The sequence below is a fragment of the Balaenoptera acutorostrata genome, chromosome 21 (assembly GCF_949987535.1).
Source record: "Balaenoptera acutorostrata chromosome 21, mBalAcu1.1, whole genome shotgun sequence".
NCBI classification, from domain to species: domain Eukaryota; kingdom Metazoa; phylum Chordata; class Mammalia; order Artiodactyla; family Balaenopteridae; genus Balaenoptera; species Balaenoptera acutorostrata.
Window position 1 is genome coordinate 21772416 of NC_080084.1, and position 21266 is coordinate 21793681.

At 41.8% G+C, this 21266-nt stretch overlaps 1 protein-coding gene across 2 annotated transcripts in view; it reads right to left on the bottom strand.

Annotated features, from left to right (window-relative positions):
* MTMR7 (myotubularin related protein 7) overlaps nt 1-21266 on the bottom strand; it is a 95420-nt gene that overhangs the window by 52033 nt on the left and 22121 nt on the right. Inside the window, exons 2-3 of one of the 2 annotated variants that reach the window (XM_007174021.3) lie at nt 6657-6779; nt 5278-5440 (exon numbers count right to left, since the gene is read on the bottom strand). In XM_007174021.3, coding sequence (XP_007174083.1) covers nt 5278-5440; nt 6657-6779 — 286 coding nt within the window. Of the gene's footprint in view, nt 1-5277; nt 5441-6656; nt 6780-21266 lie in introns of those variants that run through there. The other variant, XM_007174022.2, reaches the window with a different exon arrangement.

Genomic DNA, 21266 nt, shown 5'->3' on the forward strand with positions numbered 1-21266 from the left:
TTGCTGTCATTGGGAAGAGGTGAGGAAACTGCACATAAATTAATGCAAGAATAACTTGTCACCGACATTGAGAAGATCACTCTTGAATTAGGAGACATCAGAATGGATTGCCACTGAAATAATGAAATTTTCTCTTTCAGTTATTTTTAAGGAAAAGGGTGATCAACCATACCTTTGGCCCAATTTACCTAAAATTCTACATGCGGGCAGAGAAACACATTTTTGTCAGTCAAAGCTCAGTCTTGTTAATGTGGGCAAGCTTCTTACCCAGAAGCCAGCCCAGGAGAAGCCCTCAGCTAAGAACTGCCTACTCTGAGAAATTAAAAAATACCATTAACAAAGATGTAGGGCTTCCCTGGTGGCGCAGTGGTTGAGAATCTGCCTGCTAATGCAGGGGACACGGGTTCGAGCCCTGGTCTGGGAGGATCCCACATGCCACGGAGCACCTGGGCCCGTGAGCCACAACTACTGAGCCTGCAGGTCTGGAGCCTGTGCCCCGCAACGGGAGGGGCCGCGATAGTGAAAGGCCCGCGCACCGCGATGAAGAGCGGTCCCCGCACCGCGATGAAGAGTGGCCCCCACTTGCCGCAACTAGAGAAAGCCCTCGCACGAACCGAAGACCCAACACAGCCAAAAATAAATAAATAAATAAATAAAGTAGCTATAAAATTAAAAAAAAAAAAAAAAACAAAGATGTAAATTTTACTGAATATTTCCCATTCATAATGTTTTGTTCCCTCATCTCCATCTCTTGCAAAATACATAGCAGAATGTTTAGTAATCAACATTATTAAGATAAGTAAGGTAGGTAAATTGAAACCAACAACAACCAAAGTAGGGCTTTGAGAAATCTCCGGTCTTTACAGAATCTGAACTGAGAGAAAATACTTATGTGCTTTGGGAAGACCAAATCCCTGATTTTCCACCCACTCTTAAAACAAACACGTTAAATACTCCACTGGCTTTTCACATCGCAAAGTCTAGGCCATCACATCCAACATAAAATGCCTTTTGCTGCTCGTGGCCTGGCACCTTCAACAGGGGATGCATTGAAGGCTTCGCCCCTTGGGGCCTCAGGACTAGGAGGGCACAAGAGCTCCTCCAACAAGAAGCAAACCCTCAGCATGCCTTTGGACGGGGGCAGTAAACTGAATGTGCACCTCTAATTAAAAAAATTTTCAGAAAAGCTTATGTGGAAATCATTCTAGCACTTACTTTATTTACCTACCTAAATCATATAATTGCTAAACAAGGGCAGACTTCTATTTAGAAAGAAAAATGGCAATTTCTCAAATACTACATTAAACTAAGAATGAGTAGCATTTTGTCTATGGTTCTAAGAATGCCAAGTCAGTGTTTCAGGACTAAGTAGACGGCATGAGCCCCACCCAAGCACAGAGACACACAGATGGGACTGACTATCTTATTTTAGCATCATTGCTCAGTGCACGCCTTAACACAAGGAAGCATGTGTGGCTGCAATCGATTGGATACCTACTGCTCTCATCAACTCCTTCCCGCTCAGATAATCCCACTTTCTACTCCTGGAGAAGATATGGGCCATCAAGTGGAAACTCTTTCAACCTGGAAGCACCAAGCCTACAAATGGCCTTGTCTCTGCATCTAACCTCTGCCCCTTCCTCCCATAAGAAAGGAAAGGGTGTTCATTCCACCAAATAAGAGAGCCTTTGGGCAGAACAAAGCAGTTAGGAAAACAGAAAAAAACAAACATGGGGGCATTCTCTCTTATTATTGACTAACTGGGAAAAACCGAAGGTAATTTATACTAAAATCAAAAGTACTTTAAAAATCGAAAGGAAACTTGTAACAACCAATGTAAAACCTGAATAATACAATTACATTATTGATTGTTATGCAAATTTTTAAAAAATCGAAAGGAAACACAAACGTGAATTAGCATCAGCACAATGTTAAGGATGAGGTAGGAAAGGGAAAAGTCACCAGCAGTCACTGGAAGGACACAGAGGTTTTAGAACCCAAAGTAAGGAAAGTTAAATTGCTCTACATGCCCTAATGAATTCAGGCAACTGAAAATAAACGTAATTGAAAAACCATTTAAAGAGGGATGAGAAGATAACACAGCTATTAATTGGATTTTGCATATTAAAAAAAAAATGAGAACTTTCTTGTCTATTTTGAAAAAACAAGTGCTCGAATTAAACATCAGGATTGTGGAAGTTAACACTTAGGAATAAAGGGCTACTGGACCCAGAGATTAGTATCATCAATAAAAAGGAAATTGTTACTGTAAAAATTGCTTGAGTGGCACTTAGATAAGAACAGTAAAAAGTTAAATTAAGCAAATTAGACTATATCAATCCTGAGATTTTTTTTTTTTTATAAATTTATTTATTCATTTTTGGCTGTGTTGGGTCTTCGTTTCTGTGCGAGAGCTTTCTCTAGTTGCGGCGAGCGGGGGCCACTCTTCATCGCGGTGCGCGGGCCTCTCACTATCGCGGCCTCTCTTGTTGCGGAGCACAGGCTCCAGACGCACAGGCTCAGTAGTTGTGGCTCACGGGCTTAGTTGCTCCGTGGCATGTGGGATCTTCCCAGACCAGGGCTCGAACCCGTGTCCCCTGCATTGGCAGGCAGATTCTTAACCACTGCGCCACCAGGGAAGCCCAATCCTGAGATTTTTAAAAATCATAGTAAACATGCTGAAGAATTAGGGACTAAGATGGGCTGAAAAAATACTGCAATTTAATAAAAAATGGGAAAATAAACAAAAGAGATGGCTTAAATATTAAAGGGCCCAAGAACATTACAGAGGGAAAGATAATTGATAACAAAAAAATAAATAGCAGGAGGCTAATTAGAGGGAGGAGAAAAGAAAGAACATGGGAAAAATGGAAGCCCTCTGAGAAACAGGGGTCTTCAAATCAGAAAAATGTATAACCTTATTAGTACATCAGATCTACAGCATTAATTTATTTTCTCATTTGGGCCACAGCCCTATTTTAACTTATTTCTTTACGAAGAATTAAAGAGCTTACTGGATTTGGTTACGTTATTTTTTTGCTGGGATCTTTCAGAGTCCATGACCAAATTCTGACCAATCTGAATTCATATGAAAGACAAACCAATAAAATCTAGACAAATTTTTTAGTCATTTGATTTACCCTTATCCCAGAAATCGTAATTCAGTGAAGACAGACTCTCAAGAACTTTGAAGCTATCTCCCTCATAGGCCTTGACTGAAATGGAGTCCCAAACATTTCTTCTTTTGTTAAAAAAAAAAAAGTGTCCTCTATAGGACCTTAGCTGTGCCCATAAGGGGAGGTGAAAACACATGATTTGTGTTGGTGACCAACCACAATAACCCCAGAGATGGATATTGTGTTGCTGGAATTCAAAGTCATTTCCCCACCAAACACACACACACACACACACACACACACACACACACACACACCCCTCTTCTGAAATACCTTGAGAAGTGCAAAGGTGTAATTTGTAAAAGGTCCTGGGATGGTCTGAGAAGCCACCCCACCCCTGGTGGAAACTCCCTCCACCTTGCCTCACCTCCACCCAGATTCAACACCCTGCTTCCAAGGTGACAGGCTGTAATATGCCCTAATTTTAGCACTGCCTTTAGCATTAAACTGTGAAGCTGCTTGGATTCTATTTCCTCTTCCCATACTCATTAAAGTACTATGTTTTACATAAACCGGCATTTCTAATTCCAATGTTTCACGATGCTGGTGGCTTTTTAAAAAATCGTCTACGGTAATGGCTTTAATTCAATTAATGACTATAATTTCTTTCTTTGGTCTCTGGCTACAGCTAATACTGAACTCCCAAAACTTCATCTTTAAGAAAAAGTGTATATTTTTAAAAGCAGGGGAACACAGTGATGTTCCTCCCTGGGGACCCTCGCAATGTGAATCTGGGCATTCACTGTCATCTGGGGCCAGAGCCCTCACCGCCACTGTGATCTGCTCTTCCAGTGCCTCAGCCCTTTCCCAGTTCTCTGGGCTATTCCTAATTCCCATTAATCCGGTCAGAGCACATTTATCATCCGGTGCATCCATTAATCAGTGACACAGAAACTGCTGGCGCGCAATTCCCCTCGCATTCTCTGCTGCATGCAACCTCACGTACATCTTCCCAGAACTTCTGTTCCAATTATAGTGCGCCCTCCAAAAAGTTCAACTGCTTTTCTGGCTAACTCGGCAGTTCTTTTCAACACACTGAGATGAAAAAGCCTCAACGGGCTGACGTGAAAGGGGAGCAAAGTCAAGACAAAATGATCAGATTCTGACGTTCCCATCACGTAACTTCAGCTCTTAGCTCTCAACAGACAATACAGTCGTATCATAAGAATCTGAGGACCCAACCAAATGCTTTGAAGAGCTTACAATCAAACTTCTTGTCCTGAATCAAAAAGCATTTAGTAAAGTAACTATAAGCGCATGTCCTATCTCCCTTATTAATGACTTCTGGGTAAACACTACCATGGATGTTACTGTTACACAAATGACCTCCTTTCACTGTATACTTCCAAGACACTGAACAAAGGAACCCCACAGTTCACACAAGCCACATAGACAAGAAAACACCTGTGTAGATTTTCATACATTTATAGCATAGTAAGCTATAAATTTCTTAGACTTAAAGCATAATAAGCTATAATTCTAAAGACCCTAAGATGAGGGATATGTAACCAGAGAGTAACTGATAGCATGTATTTTTCAAATCAGCCATTCTTCCCACAACACTTAAGGAGGTTTTGTTTAGGAGAATCAACATATACATACCCCAAACATTCACTGATGCTAACAAAGGTCTAGTTATGCCAACCTTGGGAAATACATATTACTGTCAAAAAGCAACAGAAACCAAACCTTAAAAGCCCCCAAATAGGGAAAACTGCACTAGACCTGTTTGATATCAATGTTTTCCACACAAAACAATTTGTGGGTTTTGTCTTAGGGCTCAGTCAAGGTGGCTTGACCACCACAGTATCAGAAGGGCATACTTTGGGATGATTTCACCCCGAAAGTGAAGCACAACTATAACCCCCTCCAAGATAAAAACTACGAATAATGAAAGAAGCTCATAGAGTAAGTAACTCAGACAGAGGCCCCCCCCTCAAAAGACAAGGAACTCTATCAGTCAGATTTCTTGGCCTCATCTGAAGGCTGGGATAATTCCTAAAGTACTGTAATTATGAAGTATTCTCCATATTTCTTCAACACAATCTGTGAATGTCTTAAGAGTGGGTCCCACGCTGAATGCCGAGCCGCTCTGCCCTACCTGGCCTTGCAAGGCGGAGGAGAGAGATGTAAACGTCATGGCAGTCCCTTTCCTGAGGGATGACGAGCTGTAAGAGCTGAAAGTTCTTGCAGCGAACGAGCAGAGGACACCCGGTAGCCGTTGTCGCCTGTTTCTCGATGGTGGAAATCTGACTGTGAAGAATCTACCACCAAAAGTTAATGTGGGTAAACTAAGCACAAATAACAGATACACAGGACAAAAAGTAACACAGATCTCTGAGCCACACGCATAGACAAGAAACACTCCCTGACCTTCAGCTGGCTTGCACTCAGGTGACAAGAACCTACGTGTTTGGGGTAAGAGCCAACTGTCTGAATTTATCATTTTATTTTTCAATGCCAAGCTTTCTGATATCCAAGCTAATTATATGAAGCAAACTATTCGGCATACAATTCTGCACAGGTCCAGGTAAGGGAACATTTGGGCCGTCAAATGTTGAAATGCACTGAGTAGCTAAAATTAAATAAGGTCATGAGAAGTTAGTAAAATAAGCCTTGCAATCAACAAAAGTTAGAGACAGCTCCGCTGGGAGGTGCCACCCTGCTCCTTAATCCCACATGGAATGCTCTCAAGTTCAACAGCAACGTGAGATTGTTGTTCTCGAAGCTCTTGGTGGTCAGGCAGGCTGCAGAAGAGATTTATTTGAAAGGAAATCATGCTGAAGTGCTCTGGCGGTTTCAGGAGGGTCTCTCTCTGCTCAGCCCTCAGTGGCAACACTTCATTCTTTAAATTCCTCTCCACTAAGTAGTGCCTGTCACCTTCTGCTGAAAAGATAAAGTCTACAGACTACAGAAAAGGCAAAATCTACCACTCAGGGACTCTGGTTCTGGTCATAATGTCATGGTTGGGTGGCTATATAAAATAAGAACTATCTAATGGTCTCATTATTATGTAGCAGAAATACCTGATGATGGGACTGTTCCCTTGATTTTTTTTTCTTTTTTAAATTATGAGAAAACTGCAGACAACATAATAAAATGACTACATGGCCTGCATTACAGGAAGCTACAAATAAAGTGGATTGCAAGTAAAGCACTGTGTAGATGCTGTATCTGGTACACTAACATTACTGAATCTCTACTTGACAGCTGTGACACGCAGCACTTATAGCTCTGGCTATTTCTATGTCTATCTTTGATGATGTTCAAATAATTAGTGCTTAAAATGAGTAAATAGATCAAGTGGATGTGACCCTTTACAGAAAAAAGGAAAAACCCACGTTCCAAAAAGAGTCCTCTGAACACCCAAACGCCAAATCCCACCCTCCTCACCCTGAGGACAAACAAAAAAATAGAGGGTCAAAACTTGTTACTTAAAACAATGGAAAACACATAGAGCCAACAATAAGGAATGCATACCCATGTTTCTTTCCTTGTGTCAGGTGCATTTTCCACAAATATGACATGAGTAGCCGTCAAATACAAAGTACCAAGGGCTGCCTTTTTAGAAGATATTCCATCTACCAAGCGGACATTTTCAACCTAGAGAAATCAATGTGACAGGGTTATAGTAGAGCAAAAAAGCTATTCACAAAAAACAATCAGTAAGTAATCTCGAGCTTAATCCAAATATGATTTTGAAAATTCTCCCAATAATAAAAACCAAAACTTGCCCTCTTAATTAGATCTCACAATGATTCTGTATATCAAAAGATAAAAATTCACCAATTCCTTAAATATAACCTTAAATGTACCACAAAAGAGTTATAGACCCTATTTTTTTTTAAGATCTTTATTGGAGTATAATTGCTTTACAATGTTGTGTTAGTTTGTGTTGTTTAACAAACTGAATCAGCTATATATATATACATATATCCCCATATCCCCTCCCTCTTGCATCTCTCTCCCCCCCTCCCTATCCCACCCCTCTAGGTGGTCACAAAGCACCGAGCTGATCTCCCTGTGCTATGCGGCTGCTTCCCACTAGCTATCTATTCTACATTTGGTAGTGTATATATGTCCATGCCACTCTCTCACTTCGTCCCAGCTTACCCTTCCCCCTCCCCATGTATAGATCCTATTCTTTAAGAATACCCTTTCTGTGTTTTAAATAGGTCAACATTTTTACTTCACTGTAATTATGTAATTTTAAGGCAGGAAGCATACGCATGAAAGTTGAGTTTACACATTAACTATATATGAATCACATTCTATTAAAAAAATAATGTATTTTCCTATGTGTTTCTCAGTTGTAGAAATGGCCCCAAGGTTATCTGCTTCCATATAAACTAGTAGGAGCAAAAAGTATCAGAAGATGTTCTGCATGCTTACCAAGAAAATCTACCAAATTAAGATGCTAATATTTATAATAAAATCTTTCTAATAAATAGAATTCTCACCCCTGAGCTAAAATTCAAACTGCTACAGGAGACTTCTGGAAACAACTTTTATCAAGCATACATCTCTGAAATGTAGAGTAATTTTAAGAATATGTGCATCGGGATCATTTCAATATGAAATGTAAAGGAAATGACAAGACAGTTTCTACCAGGCAAACGAAAAAAGCAGCAAGGACGACTCCAATAAGGCAGAGCCACCCCAAACACTCGATGAACATTCTAGTAAGGATGGCAGTGCTTAGCAATGCTACTTACTACTGCCAAGGATCAACCGTCTACAAAAAGACACTGGCTCAACCCTCATCCCTCAAATCAGGATGGTGACTTGCTTCCATGAGGCAGCTGAGAGACGAGTGAATCCTATGTGCTCCATTCTTTAGTCTAACATAGAAGCTGTTGTGCTGATGCAGTTGGAGAGCCCAAGGCTTCTCAACCGCTCCAGGAAGCCCTGCGGGGACAGCTGACTGAATGGACACCCCTCAGGATCGTCAGGACAACTCCAAGGGCAAACATCACTCCACACATTCCACTGCCTCAGTTTCCTCTGAGCCCTTAGAACCAAACCAGCCTTCTGGGAACAGTACTTGAGGGTCTTGTCCCACTTCTTCCCAATTTCCAGGGATCTAATTAGGCAAATAAAGAATTAGGTATTTACTATATTTGGGGGGCATACAATTTATGCTGCATCATTCCTGAGGCCTTGTGAATGTCTATGTGTATCAAGAATGGTTATTCAACAGCAGTGTTCTTAACCTACCAGCTTACGGTTTTAAAAAATACTTCTTTTGTTACTACAGTGCTCCACATTCTTTCACATGGTTATTCATCAGTCTGTCTCTTTCATAAACAGTCCTCACATCATTGGTTTACTTTCATACCAGGTGGTCATCATTTCTTATGCATTCATGAAAACTGTTTATATAGTAAGGATAGTAGCCTATGGCTTAATTTTTATTTGTATGTTTTATAACTGCCTCTTTACCAAACTCTTTTACTAGTTCTAATAATTTTTTCACTAAAGTCTCTTGGATGTTCTGAGTAGACAGGAATATTTTCTGTAATAATTTATCTCTTCCTTTCCAATATTTATATCTTCATTCCCCTTGTTTAATGGCATTCACTAGAACCTGCAGAATAACAGTAAATAACAGTGGTAACAACACTCTTGTGTTGCTTTTCATTGGTTTAATAACAGTTTTATTGAGACAGAATTCAGATACCATACAATTCATCCATTAAGAGTATACGACTCAACGCTTTTTAGTATATTCACAGCATTGTGTAGATCATCATTGTGCAACCACTACTATGGTCAATGTTAAAGCATTTTCATCACCCGAGAAGGAAACCCTGTTCCCAGTAGCAGTCAGCCCTCTTTCCCCACTAACTGCCTCAGCACTAGGCAACCATCAATCTACTTTCTGTCTCTATGGATTTGCCTATTCTGGACATTTCATATGAACTGAATCGTACAGTCTGTTGTACTTTGTGACTGGTTTATTTCACTTAGCATCATGTTTTCAATCCATGTTTCAATCAAAGTTCATCCATTTGTAGAATGTGTCAGTACTTCATTTATTTTTACTGTCAAAAATATTCCATTATATGGATATACCACATTTTTATTTATCTACTTGTCAGTTGATGGACATTAGGGTTGTTTCTACCTTTCGGTTATTATTATTATTATTTTTAATTATTTATTTATTTATTTATTTTTGGCTGTGTTGGGTCTTCGTTTCTGTGCGAGGGCTTTCTCTGGCTGCAGCAAGCGGGGGCCACTCTTCATCGTGGTGCGCGGGCCTCTCACTGTCGCGGCCTCTCTTGTTGCGGAGCACAGGCTCCAGACGCGCAGGCTCAGTAGTTGTGGCTCACGGGCCTAGTTGCTCCACGGCATGTGGGATCTTCCCAGACCAGGGCTCGAACCCATGTCCCCTGCAGTGGCAGGCAGATTGTCAACCACTGCGCCACCAGGGAAGCCCTGGTTATTATTAATAATGCTGCTATGAACATTCTTATACAAATTTTTTCTCATACAAGTTTTTATGACGACATACGTTGGGTGTATATATACCTAGGAGTGGAATTGTGCCAGTTCATATGTAACTCTTTGTTTAACCTTTTGAGGAACTCCCAGACTATTTTCCAAATCCAAAGTGGCTGTACCATTTTACATTCCCACCACCAATCTATAAGGGTTCTAATTTCTCCATGTCTTTGCTAACACTTGTTAAATAATTTCTTTTTTTTGATCATAGCCATCCTAGTAGGTATGAGATAGTATCTTGTGACTTTTAGTTGCATTTCCCTAATGGTTAATGGTTAACATCTTTTCATGTGCACATCTGTTTTTAATGGGAACACTTCCTATATTTTACCCTTGAGTCTGATGTTGATTTTTTAAAACTCACGTAGTGGAAGTGACCTACTCCTAGTTTAATAAGAGTTTTGATTTTTGAAAATGAGGAATGAACATCATGCCTTTTAAATATATATTTGGATGAATATTTACTTTTTTATTTTAGTCCTGTGCTATTAATAATAGTAACAGATTTCTTAATCCTTAAAGAAGGCTTGGATCTTGGTATATGACCAACTTGGAATCGGTGTGTTAATGTTTCAATATTCCTTATATTTTATCTGCTATAATTGTTTTATTCTTGTTTTCCTTTTTGGTTTCTTTGCATCTATGCTTTTAAGAAATCATCACAGTTAAAATTACATAAATTAATTAGGAAGCTTTCAACATACAAATTATTTAGTATTTGAAACAAATATGGGCACTTCTTTATATAGAAACAATACTTTAATAATTCATTCAATTTTTTGTGCAATTATAGATCTGTTCAATGTTTCTATTTTTTACTAAATCTCATTTTGACATCTATTTTCTTTTCAAATTATCTTCTTATTGCCGATTTTCAAATTCTTTACAATCTTTTAATTCTTGTCTGTGGGTAAATCCCTCTCTCCTTACCCCTTCTCTCATTCCTAATATTGTGAACTATGTTCTTATTTCTTTGTGATTAGATATGCATATGTTTTTCTACTAAGTAACAGGTCTTGGATTTATCAACTTAATTTTTCTCTTTTCCAATCGTTACTTTCTGCTTGTGTTTGTTAATAAATGTTTTAACGTGCTTTCCTTGAGTATATCATGTGGTTTTTGTTTCTTTGTTCATTTTAATTTTTTTTATAATTTTTTTTTTTCTTTTTGGCTGTGCCATGAGGCATGTGGGATCTTAGTTCTCCGACCAGGGATCAAACCTGCGTCCCCTGCCATGGAAGCGTGGAGTCTTAACCACTGGACCACCAGGGAAGTCCCTCTTTGCTCATTTTTAAATTCTTGGGGTTAATAGCTCATCAATTTTCATTCTTTTTGATTAATAACAAGCTTTAAGTCCAATCATTTTCCTCCAGGTAAATCTTTGGCTGCATCTTAAGAGTTTTGTTTGCAATATTATCATTCTTATTACTTTCTAGATAGTTTATAACTGCAGTTTTTATTTCTTCTTTGACCCAAGAGTTTTTAAAGAGAATATTTTTCAATTCCCATGCAACCGGATTATGGTATTTAAATGTTTGTCATTAAACATTCTATTTTGAAGTGACTATGAGAAAGATATCATGGAAGAGACTGTGGGAGGAGAAAAGCAAGGGGATATATTATTTTTAGGACATTTCTATGGGGAAAAACTCATTTGCATGCTGAAATGTGCCTAGCTAAATTAACCAGAGGTCCAGGGTTGATATAGCAATTAAAAATATCTAAATGCAGAATGTAAATAATTTTCTCTGCACTTAGAACCAATGAAACAAAATTTTATTAGGGTAACCACATTGAACATAAGATAGTATTTTGAAGCCAAAGTATTTAGTATGAATTATTCTCCCTATAGAAGTGAAGAAAGCTATACCACTTAGATTATTTTTAGAAAACCTCAGTGGAAAAGAACAAGGTTTGCAGATGGTGGTAGGTTAGAACACTTAATGAGATTTTTCCATGTCTTTTTGTTAACTTTGGATGCTGCTGCAGGAAAATTACATTTCAAGATCTGGCGATCGTTCTCACAGGTCTCACAGCTGTCAAAAGTAATGCTGAAGGAGAGGGAGGGAAAAAATAAAAAACAATGAGGGAAACACCAACAGCATGATTTCCCAGTGATGTAATAAAAGAAACGAGTAATAAAAATTAAAATCCCGTTATCTGAGAAATTCTGTGAAGATGGGGAGCACTGTGCAGGGACCACCACGTGGTTTACACTAAGACAGCCAGAACATTCTTGACTGTGATGCTAGAGTCAGTCAATTCTAGAAAAAATGAAATAAATCTCAAGAGTTTGGATGCCATCATGAAGACCCATTGGTTCCATAACTCTGCTTCACTGTCGGGCTAACTTAATTCTACCTCATCTACACATGTAATAAACCATATGGTAATAAGGCTTCTTTCATACTTGGAGAGATAATGACTCTTAGGAAACCACCAGCTTTTTTTTTTATATAAATTTATTTTATTTATTTATTTTTGGCTGCGTTGGGTCTTCGCTGCTGCTCACAGGCTTTCTCTAGTTGTGGCGAGTGGGGCTACTCTTTGTTGCGGTGTGTGGGCTTCTCACTGCGGTGGCTTCTCTTGTTGTGGAGCACAGGCGCTAGGCTCGCGGGCTTCTGTAGTTGTGGCACGCGGGTTCAGGAGTTGTGGCGCACGAGCTTAGTTGCTCCGTGGCATGTGGGATCTTCCCAGACCAGGGCTCGAACCCGTGTCCCCTGCATTGGCAGGTGGATTCTCAACCACTGCGCCATCAGGGAGGCCCAGGAAACCACCAGCTTCTTAAGACAAAGTTATTGCAATTCATTTGCATGTTCCTGGGAACACCACGCTTAAGACACACTTGGCATTCGTGCTCTGCAAATAAATGGCAATTCATCTATGCAAAAGATATTACACTATTATCATTAACTCTTGAATGTACATTTTTCACTTTCTGACATTTCCAAAAATGGAATGTATCTTATGATTAATGTGGTAAGAAGCCACTGTGGCATTTAACTGGCAGTACTTTTTTTTCTTTCTCTGTGGTAAATAAAATCTCAGTGCATCTTACAGTCACTGATGTCTTAGGTTTGCTGAAATGCAGTTAAGTTTTTAGTCACTGGCATATAAATTATATTTGAAATCATGGAACTGAAAGAGGTTACCTCGGGAGAGCATGCAGAGTGACAAGAGGAAAGATCTGAGGGCATCCAACATTTAAAGCTCTGAGGGAAGAGGAGGAATCAGAAAAGCAAACCTGGAGGAATGGCCAGTTAGGAGGAAAATCCAGAGAGCGTGCTGTCAGGGGAGAGGGTGCAGAGGGAGTGGTTTAAAAGGAGAATGTTTATGCCGAATGCTGCTGAGAAATCAAGTAAGGCAAGAACTGTAAAATGCCCGTTGGACTCAGCAACACGGAAGATGCAGAAGGGGTCGTGGGAGCCCTGGGGTCAGAAGCCATAACACAACGGCTGGAGGAGTGAACTCATCAGAGCTGAGAAAGTGGAGATTCTACTCTTTGTGGAAGTGAGGGCAGAAGCCAGAGCTGGGAACCTGACCACTCGAACTCCATCCCGGAGCAGCAAAAGACCAAAGCATGCAAAGAGCTTTCCAGAAGCAACAGGCACGTCAAGACAAAGAAGCCTACGAGCGTTGCCAACCAGGGGGCGTCTCACACTGTGATGCACACAGGAAATAAAATAACTCCCATTCGGAGGAAACCGTGAGAAACACGTTTTAAAGGACTAGAAAAAGGAGACGAGGAACACTGGGCAAGGATGTGTTTATCCTGCTTGTACTGAAGTCTCCCCAGTCCTACAAAGCTTCTCCTCCAGCTTTTAAAACTGGTCTTTTTAAAAATTAAGAAACATGCTTATTTATGCAATGTTTAAAGATTCAGAAATACAGAAGAAGGAAAGAAAATCACCCTAGTCCCATAATTGAAACACAAGCACTGGGACTTCCCTGGGCGCAGTGGTTAAGAATCCGCCTGCCAATGCAGGGGACACGGGTTCGATCCCTGGTCCAGGAAGATCCCACATGCCGCGGAGCAGCTAAGCCCATGGGCCACAACTACTGAGCCTGCACTCTAGAGCCCGTGAGCCGCAACTACTGAGCCCACGTGCCACAGCACCTGAAGCCCACACGCCTAGAGCCCCTGCTCTGCAAAAAGAGAAGCCACCGCAATGAGAAGCCCACTCACCACAACGAAGACCCAACTCAGCCAAAAATAAATAAATAAAATAATTTTTTTTAAAAACCACAAGCACTGTGAATCTTTTGGTGTATTTTAGAAAATATGTATACCTTATTTTAAGCATTTTTTGATTATGTGGCAAAGTGCCAGGGGAAAGAAACCCAGGGATGGGGAGGAAAAATCTAATCTCTGCCTTTGCTTTACTGAACCTTTCCTTTGCCCCAAATCTTCAGGAGGGTAGGTTGTATACCATACTGCCTTGATGGGTTGGACAAGGGCTGTGTAATTAAGTAAGAGGCGGGTTTAATACAACACAGCTGAGTCATGGACCAGAGATGCCTAAACGGATGGTGAAACAATCTATAACCTGAACTAATTCAGTGGGAGCAGATTATGCTAGAGGAGACTGTGAAAATGCAAACATCCGAGGGAACCAGCAGAAATTCTGGGAAGAGCTTTGGAATTCTGAAGGGAATCGAATGGAGGTGTTCAAAATACTACCAACATGGCATGGGTCAGGCCAATCCCAGCCGTCAGTTGCCTTATGTAAAAGTTACCAAAATAATAATAATAAAAACAACAATTAAACATTTTTGGAGAACTTACTCTCTGCCATGCACTGTGCTGTCACTGCATATCTGACCTCAGTTAATCCCCACAATAACCCCATGAGTTAGGTCCTCACATATTCCTCATTTCACTGCTATGTTTAGAGACCCAACAAATCTTCCCAGGTCACACAAGCAGTACATGGGAAGGCTCAGCTTGGAGCTAAGGTCTATCCAGCTCCAAAGGCCAAGCTCACAGGTCACCGAGGCTGTGGACCCTGGTGAATGCCTATGAGGTCATTCTAGTTCTGTTACCCAAAATTAACATGTTTAGGATAACCAGTTAACAATTATTTTAAGCAACTTTATACATGAAATTAGTATTTGAAAACAGAATGCTGGGACCTCCCTGGTGGCGCAGTGGTTAAGAATCCGCCTGCCAGTGCAGGGGACACGGATTCGAGCCCTGGTCTGGGAAGATCCCACATGCTGCGGAGCAACTAAGCCCGTGCGCCACAACTACTGAGCCTGCGCTCTAGAGCCCGTGACCCACAACTACTGAGCCCGCATGCCTAGAGCCCGTGCTCCACAACAAGAGAAGCCACCGCAATGAGAAGCCCATGCACCACAACGAAGAGTAGCCCCCGCTCGCCACAACTAGAGAAAGCCCGCGCACAGCAACAAAGACCCAACACAGCCAAAAATTAATTAATTAATTAATTATTTTTTAAAAACAGAATGATTTAAGAGAAAATTATATTGTAAAACTATATTCACAAACCACTATGGGAACATTGTTCTTTGAGATAAACCCAAAGACAAAAGGCCTGGGAATGGGCTACGGGAACCCGAATGTTGGCACGAGGAGACGTTCAGGATTCTCAGAACCAAAAGAAAGAACAGTAAACATCCAATTCCACTCAACAAAATGCCTTTGTGTAGCACGGTGTTAGGTTCTGGGAAGAACAAAAGGCTGAATAGGATGGAGTCTTTGTCCATCCTGAAGAATCTTACAGACTCAATGGAGAAGGCTGTGCCCCAGTTTAATAGCCTTTTCATTCCCATCCCTGCTCTGCTGAGGTTAGATTGAGGGGAAAAAAGCTTTCATCAGCTTTTCTAGGCCGAGGCTGAAAAGCCTCAGTGAAAACACGGGGCCCCTCCACGGCACTGCCAGGCCTGAAACAGGACACAAGTACGGCTGGGTCCTTCCCCCATCCATCACAGCCATTCTCCATTGCACCACCTTCTAATTTCAATCTAAATAGAACAGAAGTCTTTACTTTCCACCCTGCAGGTTGCATACTGGACTACTGAACATTTTGGGATTCTAGAATCATCTCTGACTATCTGGAAAAGAAAAGCTGCTCTGTAGGACAGGGAGTCCGAAGTGTAGTGTAGGGTTACCTTTTAATGAAAGAAAGGGAAATGAACGGCACTGACCACCGGTTTTGCCTGGGCTGAAGACGAGTCCTCTAACCCGTGTAAAGTAGGCTGAGGGTCACGGCCAGGCATCCGGGGGAAGAGATCCAGAGGCTGCCGAACAGGGAGAAATCAAAATGTCTGCAGCGGCCAAAACCCAAGACAAGTTTATGTTCTAATCTAAGAAAAGCAACTAGATAAATAGTTTGTCGTGCTAAATTTGGTATCATGACATTTTCTAAGTCCAGCAACATGAAAAGTAAAATATTTGTCTGTGAGTCAGGAGGCCTCGACTCTGGTTCTGGTTCTGGTTCTGATAGGGAACCATTGGGTGCAGGCAGCTGAGCGACTCTGTCTGGGTTCTGACTCCTGTAAAGCTACCTACAGGTATTTAATGCCTTCCCACACTTGCACAGGTTAACTCAGAGGTGCTTCAGAGAGACATTAGAAAACCCAGAAAACAGCAGTTGTGAAAACACACACGACAACGACTCAATACTAAATCTCAAGAAATTTAGCCCCTCGGTACTGCGGTTGGCCAACAAAGCTCTCGCGACTTCCCAAGGAAAGGAAGCACCAGCCTCGGCCACGGCAGATGCCACAACGCTCTCTGAAAGTGGCCCAGGGGCTGCACTGCAGCCCAGTGTTCGGGGCCCAACGGAGAGAAGCCCCCGAGGACAGAGCCCGGCCTCAGGAATCCACAGTCTTGGGTACGGAGGCTGTGCTGGCTTCAAGCAGCGCCCACTACCTGCTCACTCACTCATTATCTGCTGAGAATCACAATCAGGCCAATCCAGGACTTTTCCAGAAAAGCTGAAGGTAAAGAAGGAAGCACCGTTGAGGAAGATTCCTCTCAACTTCTCCCTTGAGCAGAAGGGACGAAAGAAGGAATGGTAATAATAACAACAACAACACTCACATTAACTGAGCAACTGCTGAGTGCCAGGTATTGTACTAAGTGCTGTCCGCACACTATTTCTAACCCTGGCTGAAAACTAGACATAGTGGTCCCACTGAGCAAATGATAAAATACACATGCAGCCTGTAGACCTACTGCCCAAGGTCCCTCAGCTAGAAAGCGGCAGAGCCAGATTTCAGACCAGAAGTGTCTGACGCCCACACCCGTTCTCTAGATGTGCTCCCATACTTTACCCCCTCGGTCCAAGCTTAACGTTGTAAATCCTCCATTTTCCCTAAAATTTCAATGACAGAGTTACACGGTTAACACGTACAAAGTCCTGACTAAAGCTAAAGCACTGATAACTCGGTGTAGAGCATTAAGTTAAAATGGCCACGTTAACGCCGTCTCTTCACTTCACTGGTCTGGAGGGGTGCGTGCCCGCCATGGTACTGAGGTGGTCTGGAGAGCCTGGCTCCCACGTGGTCCCAGGACCTGCTGGCCAGAGTCATGACAGCTGCTCTGGCCTGTTTCACGTCATAAGGTGCCATGACCTTCTGGCAGCAGGAGAACCACGTCAGCAATCAAGGTGCACTTCTCACCAGCCGCGCATCAATTATAGAAATGCTTCATTTATGGTAGGTGTCCCTGTGGCACTAAGTAGGATTATTTTTTTAATAAATTTATTTATTTTATTTATTTATTTTTGGCTGCATCGGGTCTTCGTTGCTGCGCGCGGGCTTTCTCTCGTTGGCGGCGAGCGGGGGCTACTCTTCGTTGCGGTGCATGGGCTTCTCGTTGCAGTGGCTTCTCTTGTTGTGGAGCACAGGCTCTAGGCGCACGGGCTTCAGTAGTTGTGGCACAAGGGCTCAGTAACTGTGGCTTGTGGGCTTAGTTGTTCCGTGGCATATGGGATCTTCCCGGACCAGGGATCGAACCCGTGTCCCCTGCATTGGCAGGTGGATTCTTAACCAATGCGCCACCAGGGAAGGCCAAGTAGGATGTTTTAAGTTTGAATGCAGAGCTCCTGGACAATGAATGATTCCACCTGCGAGTAACTACACGTGTGAGAGAGAAAGAGAAAAGCCGTCCATCTCTGTAGTTATGAATAAACAGTAATTACTGACAAACAAGTTCATAACAGAGACTTCAGAGATTTCATTCTTGCTCCCACTGAATGCTCACCTTGTGTCTGTGATTCCATTTCCCCTGTTACAGTAGTGGTACCGACAGAGTTTGCAAAAAAGACGGGCTACTCAGTGATAGTTGCAGAATATTTTGACATAGATAAAGAAAAAAATGAAGCAATAAAACATTCTTCAGACCACTTGGAATTGTCATAATCTCTTATAATAGGGAAAAAAAGCATCTGATTTTTCCAATTTAAAAAGAAGTACTTTCAATACTGTATTGTATATTTGAAAGTTGCTAAGCGAGTATATCTTAAAAATTCCCATCACAAGAAAAAAACTGTTAACTATATGAGGTGATGAGTGCTAACACCGTGGTAATCATTTTGCAATATACACGTATATCAAATCATTATACTGCATACCTTAAACCAATACAATGTTCTATGTCAATTATATCTCAATAAAACTGGAAAAATAAAATCACATGGTAGGGACTTCCCTGGCGGTGCAGCAGTTAAGACTTCGCCTTCCAATGCAGGGGGTGTGGTTGGATCCCTGATCGGGGAGCTAAGATCCCACGTGCCTCGCGGCCAAAAAACCAAAACATAAAACAGACGCAATATTGTAACAAATTCAATAAAGACTCTAAAAATGATCCATATCAAAAAAATAAAATCACATGGTAAAATGTCATATAATAGACTGGTTTGCAAAAAAATTTTTAATTAAAGAAATTAAGAGATACACGTTTTTCCTAGTTGCATAAAGTTGCTTGAACTCATAAAAGGGGGTAGTCAGGGACTTCCCTGGTGGTGCAGTGGTTAAGAATCCGCCTGCCAATGCAGGGGACATGGGTTCGAGCCCTGGTCCGGGAAGATCCCACATGCCGTGGAGCAACTAAGCCCGTGAGCCACAACTACTGAGCCCTCGCGCCAACTACTGAAGCCCACGCGCCTAGAGCCCGTGCTCCGCAACAAGAGAAGCCACCACCATGAGAAGCCCGCGCACCGCAACGAAGAGTAGCCCCCGCTCGCTGCAACTAGAGAAAGCCCACACACAGCAACGAAGACCCAACGCAGCCAAAAATAAGTAAATAAATAAATTTATTTTTAAAAAAACGGGGGTAGTCAGGAAGCTTCAGGAGTTTTCTAATCCAGCCGTTTGGTAGAAAAATCAGAAACACCAATCCTTCTCCCAAAAGGCAGATTTAATCTGTTTAAAACTATAAAACTAATGAAAGTCTTTTCCCAGGACCATTTTATTCAGAGGTCAGATATTGGAGAAGAAATGAGGGAAAGGCAAAAATCACAAAGCGCAATCCAAGAAAATATATGGCATGTAACCAGAAGAAATACTTAAGACATCCTGCCCTTCATAAAATTTATAAAATATCTTTGACATAACACAGAGAGAGATGCGGGTAGGATACATACATTCAGACTGCATGAAAATAATCCTATTTTCAAGCTGCCTAAAAAATTAAGTCTTTTAAAAATGTATCCCGCTATGAAGCCAAATTATTCTCTAAAATTTAGTCAATACAGTCAGATATACTACAAAGCAAGGCACCTATTAAAAATCCCTGAGACGGCTGCCACCCATCAGTTTATCCTTTGTTAATGTAATTAATTTATTAATTCATGTTATTAATTTGTTGAGTATCTATTCTGTGCCAGGGACCCAGACCAGTTACCCAGAGACTCCTAATTAGTAACACTGCCCGCAGATTACCTGACTCCACCTATCAGGACTCTTTCAGGAGCAAGAGACAGAAGTCTGAACTTCATATGGCTGCAGCCAAAAGGGATTTTAATGAAGCATTTAACCATAACGATCAGACTGGCCAGGGATTCAAAGCCCCCAGCGCCCCCCCATCTCTCGGCAGGGGCCCCTCCCTCTCTGCTGGCTCTCGGCTCTCGGCTCACGACGGCTCCAGAAACCCAGCCTCACCGGATGCGTTCCCCGCAGCCCATGCAGCCTCGCTGCATTTCACTGGGTCCTATGCGTACACTTAAGCCAGTCACAGTGGTCACAGGAGTGACGTGATGAGTGGCCCGGTGTGAGCTACACAAAAGCGCACAAACTGTGGGCAGAGCAGGCGTGGGCCCTCAGGGAGCCCGGGAGAATGCACGGCGAGCAGCCAGAGCCCGGCGCACGGCTACCACGCCCTCTGTTCCCAGCTTGTCATCCTACTTCACGCCTTTGTCACATCACTCGCTGTTCAAAGCCTCAGTGCTCCCAGTACTACTGATCAGGGCCTCCCACAGCCTGGCAGCACCTTACCTTTTCAGCAGGTTCCTTTTTTAATACCCAAAACCATCGCCAAAATCATATGATAGAGGCCACTGATTATTCTCCAAAGACATACTGAGCTACCAGAATCTGCGCATGCGCAGATAACCCCCATTCTGCGGCTTCCGCCGGCAGCCTCTACTAGCCTACAGAGCCCGCCTCTTCAATCTTACACCCTCAAGCACCAACTTCTGCCCAGACAGAGCCAGTATCAGGCAGGTTAACTGAAGTAGGAGGGTTCAGGTCTGGAAAGACTAAAACCCAGTTTGAAACAGACTCAAAATCCAAGGAGTGTAGACTCACCCATGGGTAGCTATTGGTAGAAAAGTTCATTCCGGTAATCTTGATCTAATTTTCAAAAGTAAGAGGTAAAAGAATGAATGGGTTTATCCAGAATATTCTGTTATGCTAGTTGCACAAAAGGACAATGAAAATAAAGATTCTGAATTGTATGCATGTTATAAGGATGTTTAGTGTGTCAGCTTTCAAAGTGAAGAATCTACATATTTCCCCAATTGGCTGTAAAATTTAAGACCTTTCTCCACACAAGAAATAGGTACTTGACACACTTATTTCTACAGATCTACAAATCTCCAAATAATTCCAATAAATAAGGTTATACTCTGAAAAATATAAGTTGTGGGAAATTTGCTTTTAAAAGAAGAAAAAAGTCAGTCAACTTTCCTATATAGAAAAGGATGTTTTGGGGAATCCCCTGGTGGTCCAGTGGTTAGGACTCGGCACTTTCACTGCATGTCCAGGTTCGATCTCTGGTTGGGGAACTAAGATCCCACAAGCCGCGGGACACGGCCAAAATTAAAAAATTTTTTTGTTTTAAAAAAATAAAAAGAAAAGGATATTTTTATCCAGCTTAAGCCAAGGTAAAGGAAATGTCTTGATGATTTCAGATAGCCCTGAATGCCTATAAATAGGCACAATGTTGAGTTCCATCTACCTATACAATTGTTAAAACAGTTGATTTGGGACTTCCCTGGTGGCGCAGTGGTTAAGAATCCACCTGCCAATGCAGGGGGACACGGGTTCGAGCCCTGGTCCGGGAAGATCCCACATGCTATGAAGCAACTAAGCCCATGCGCCACAACTACTGAGCCT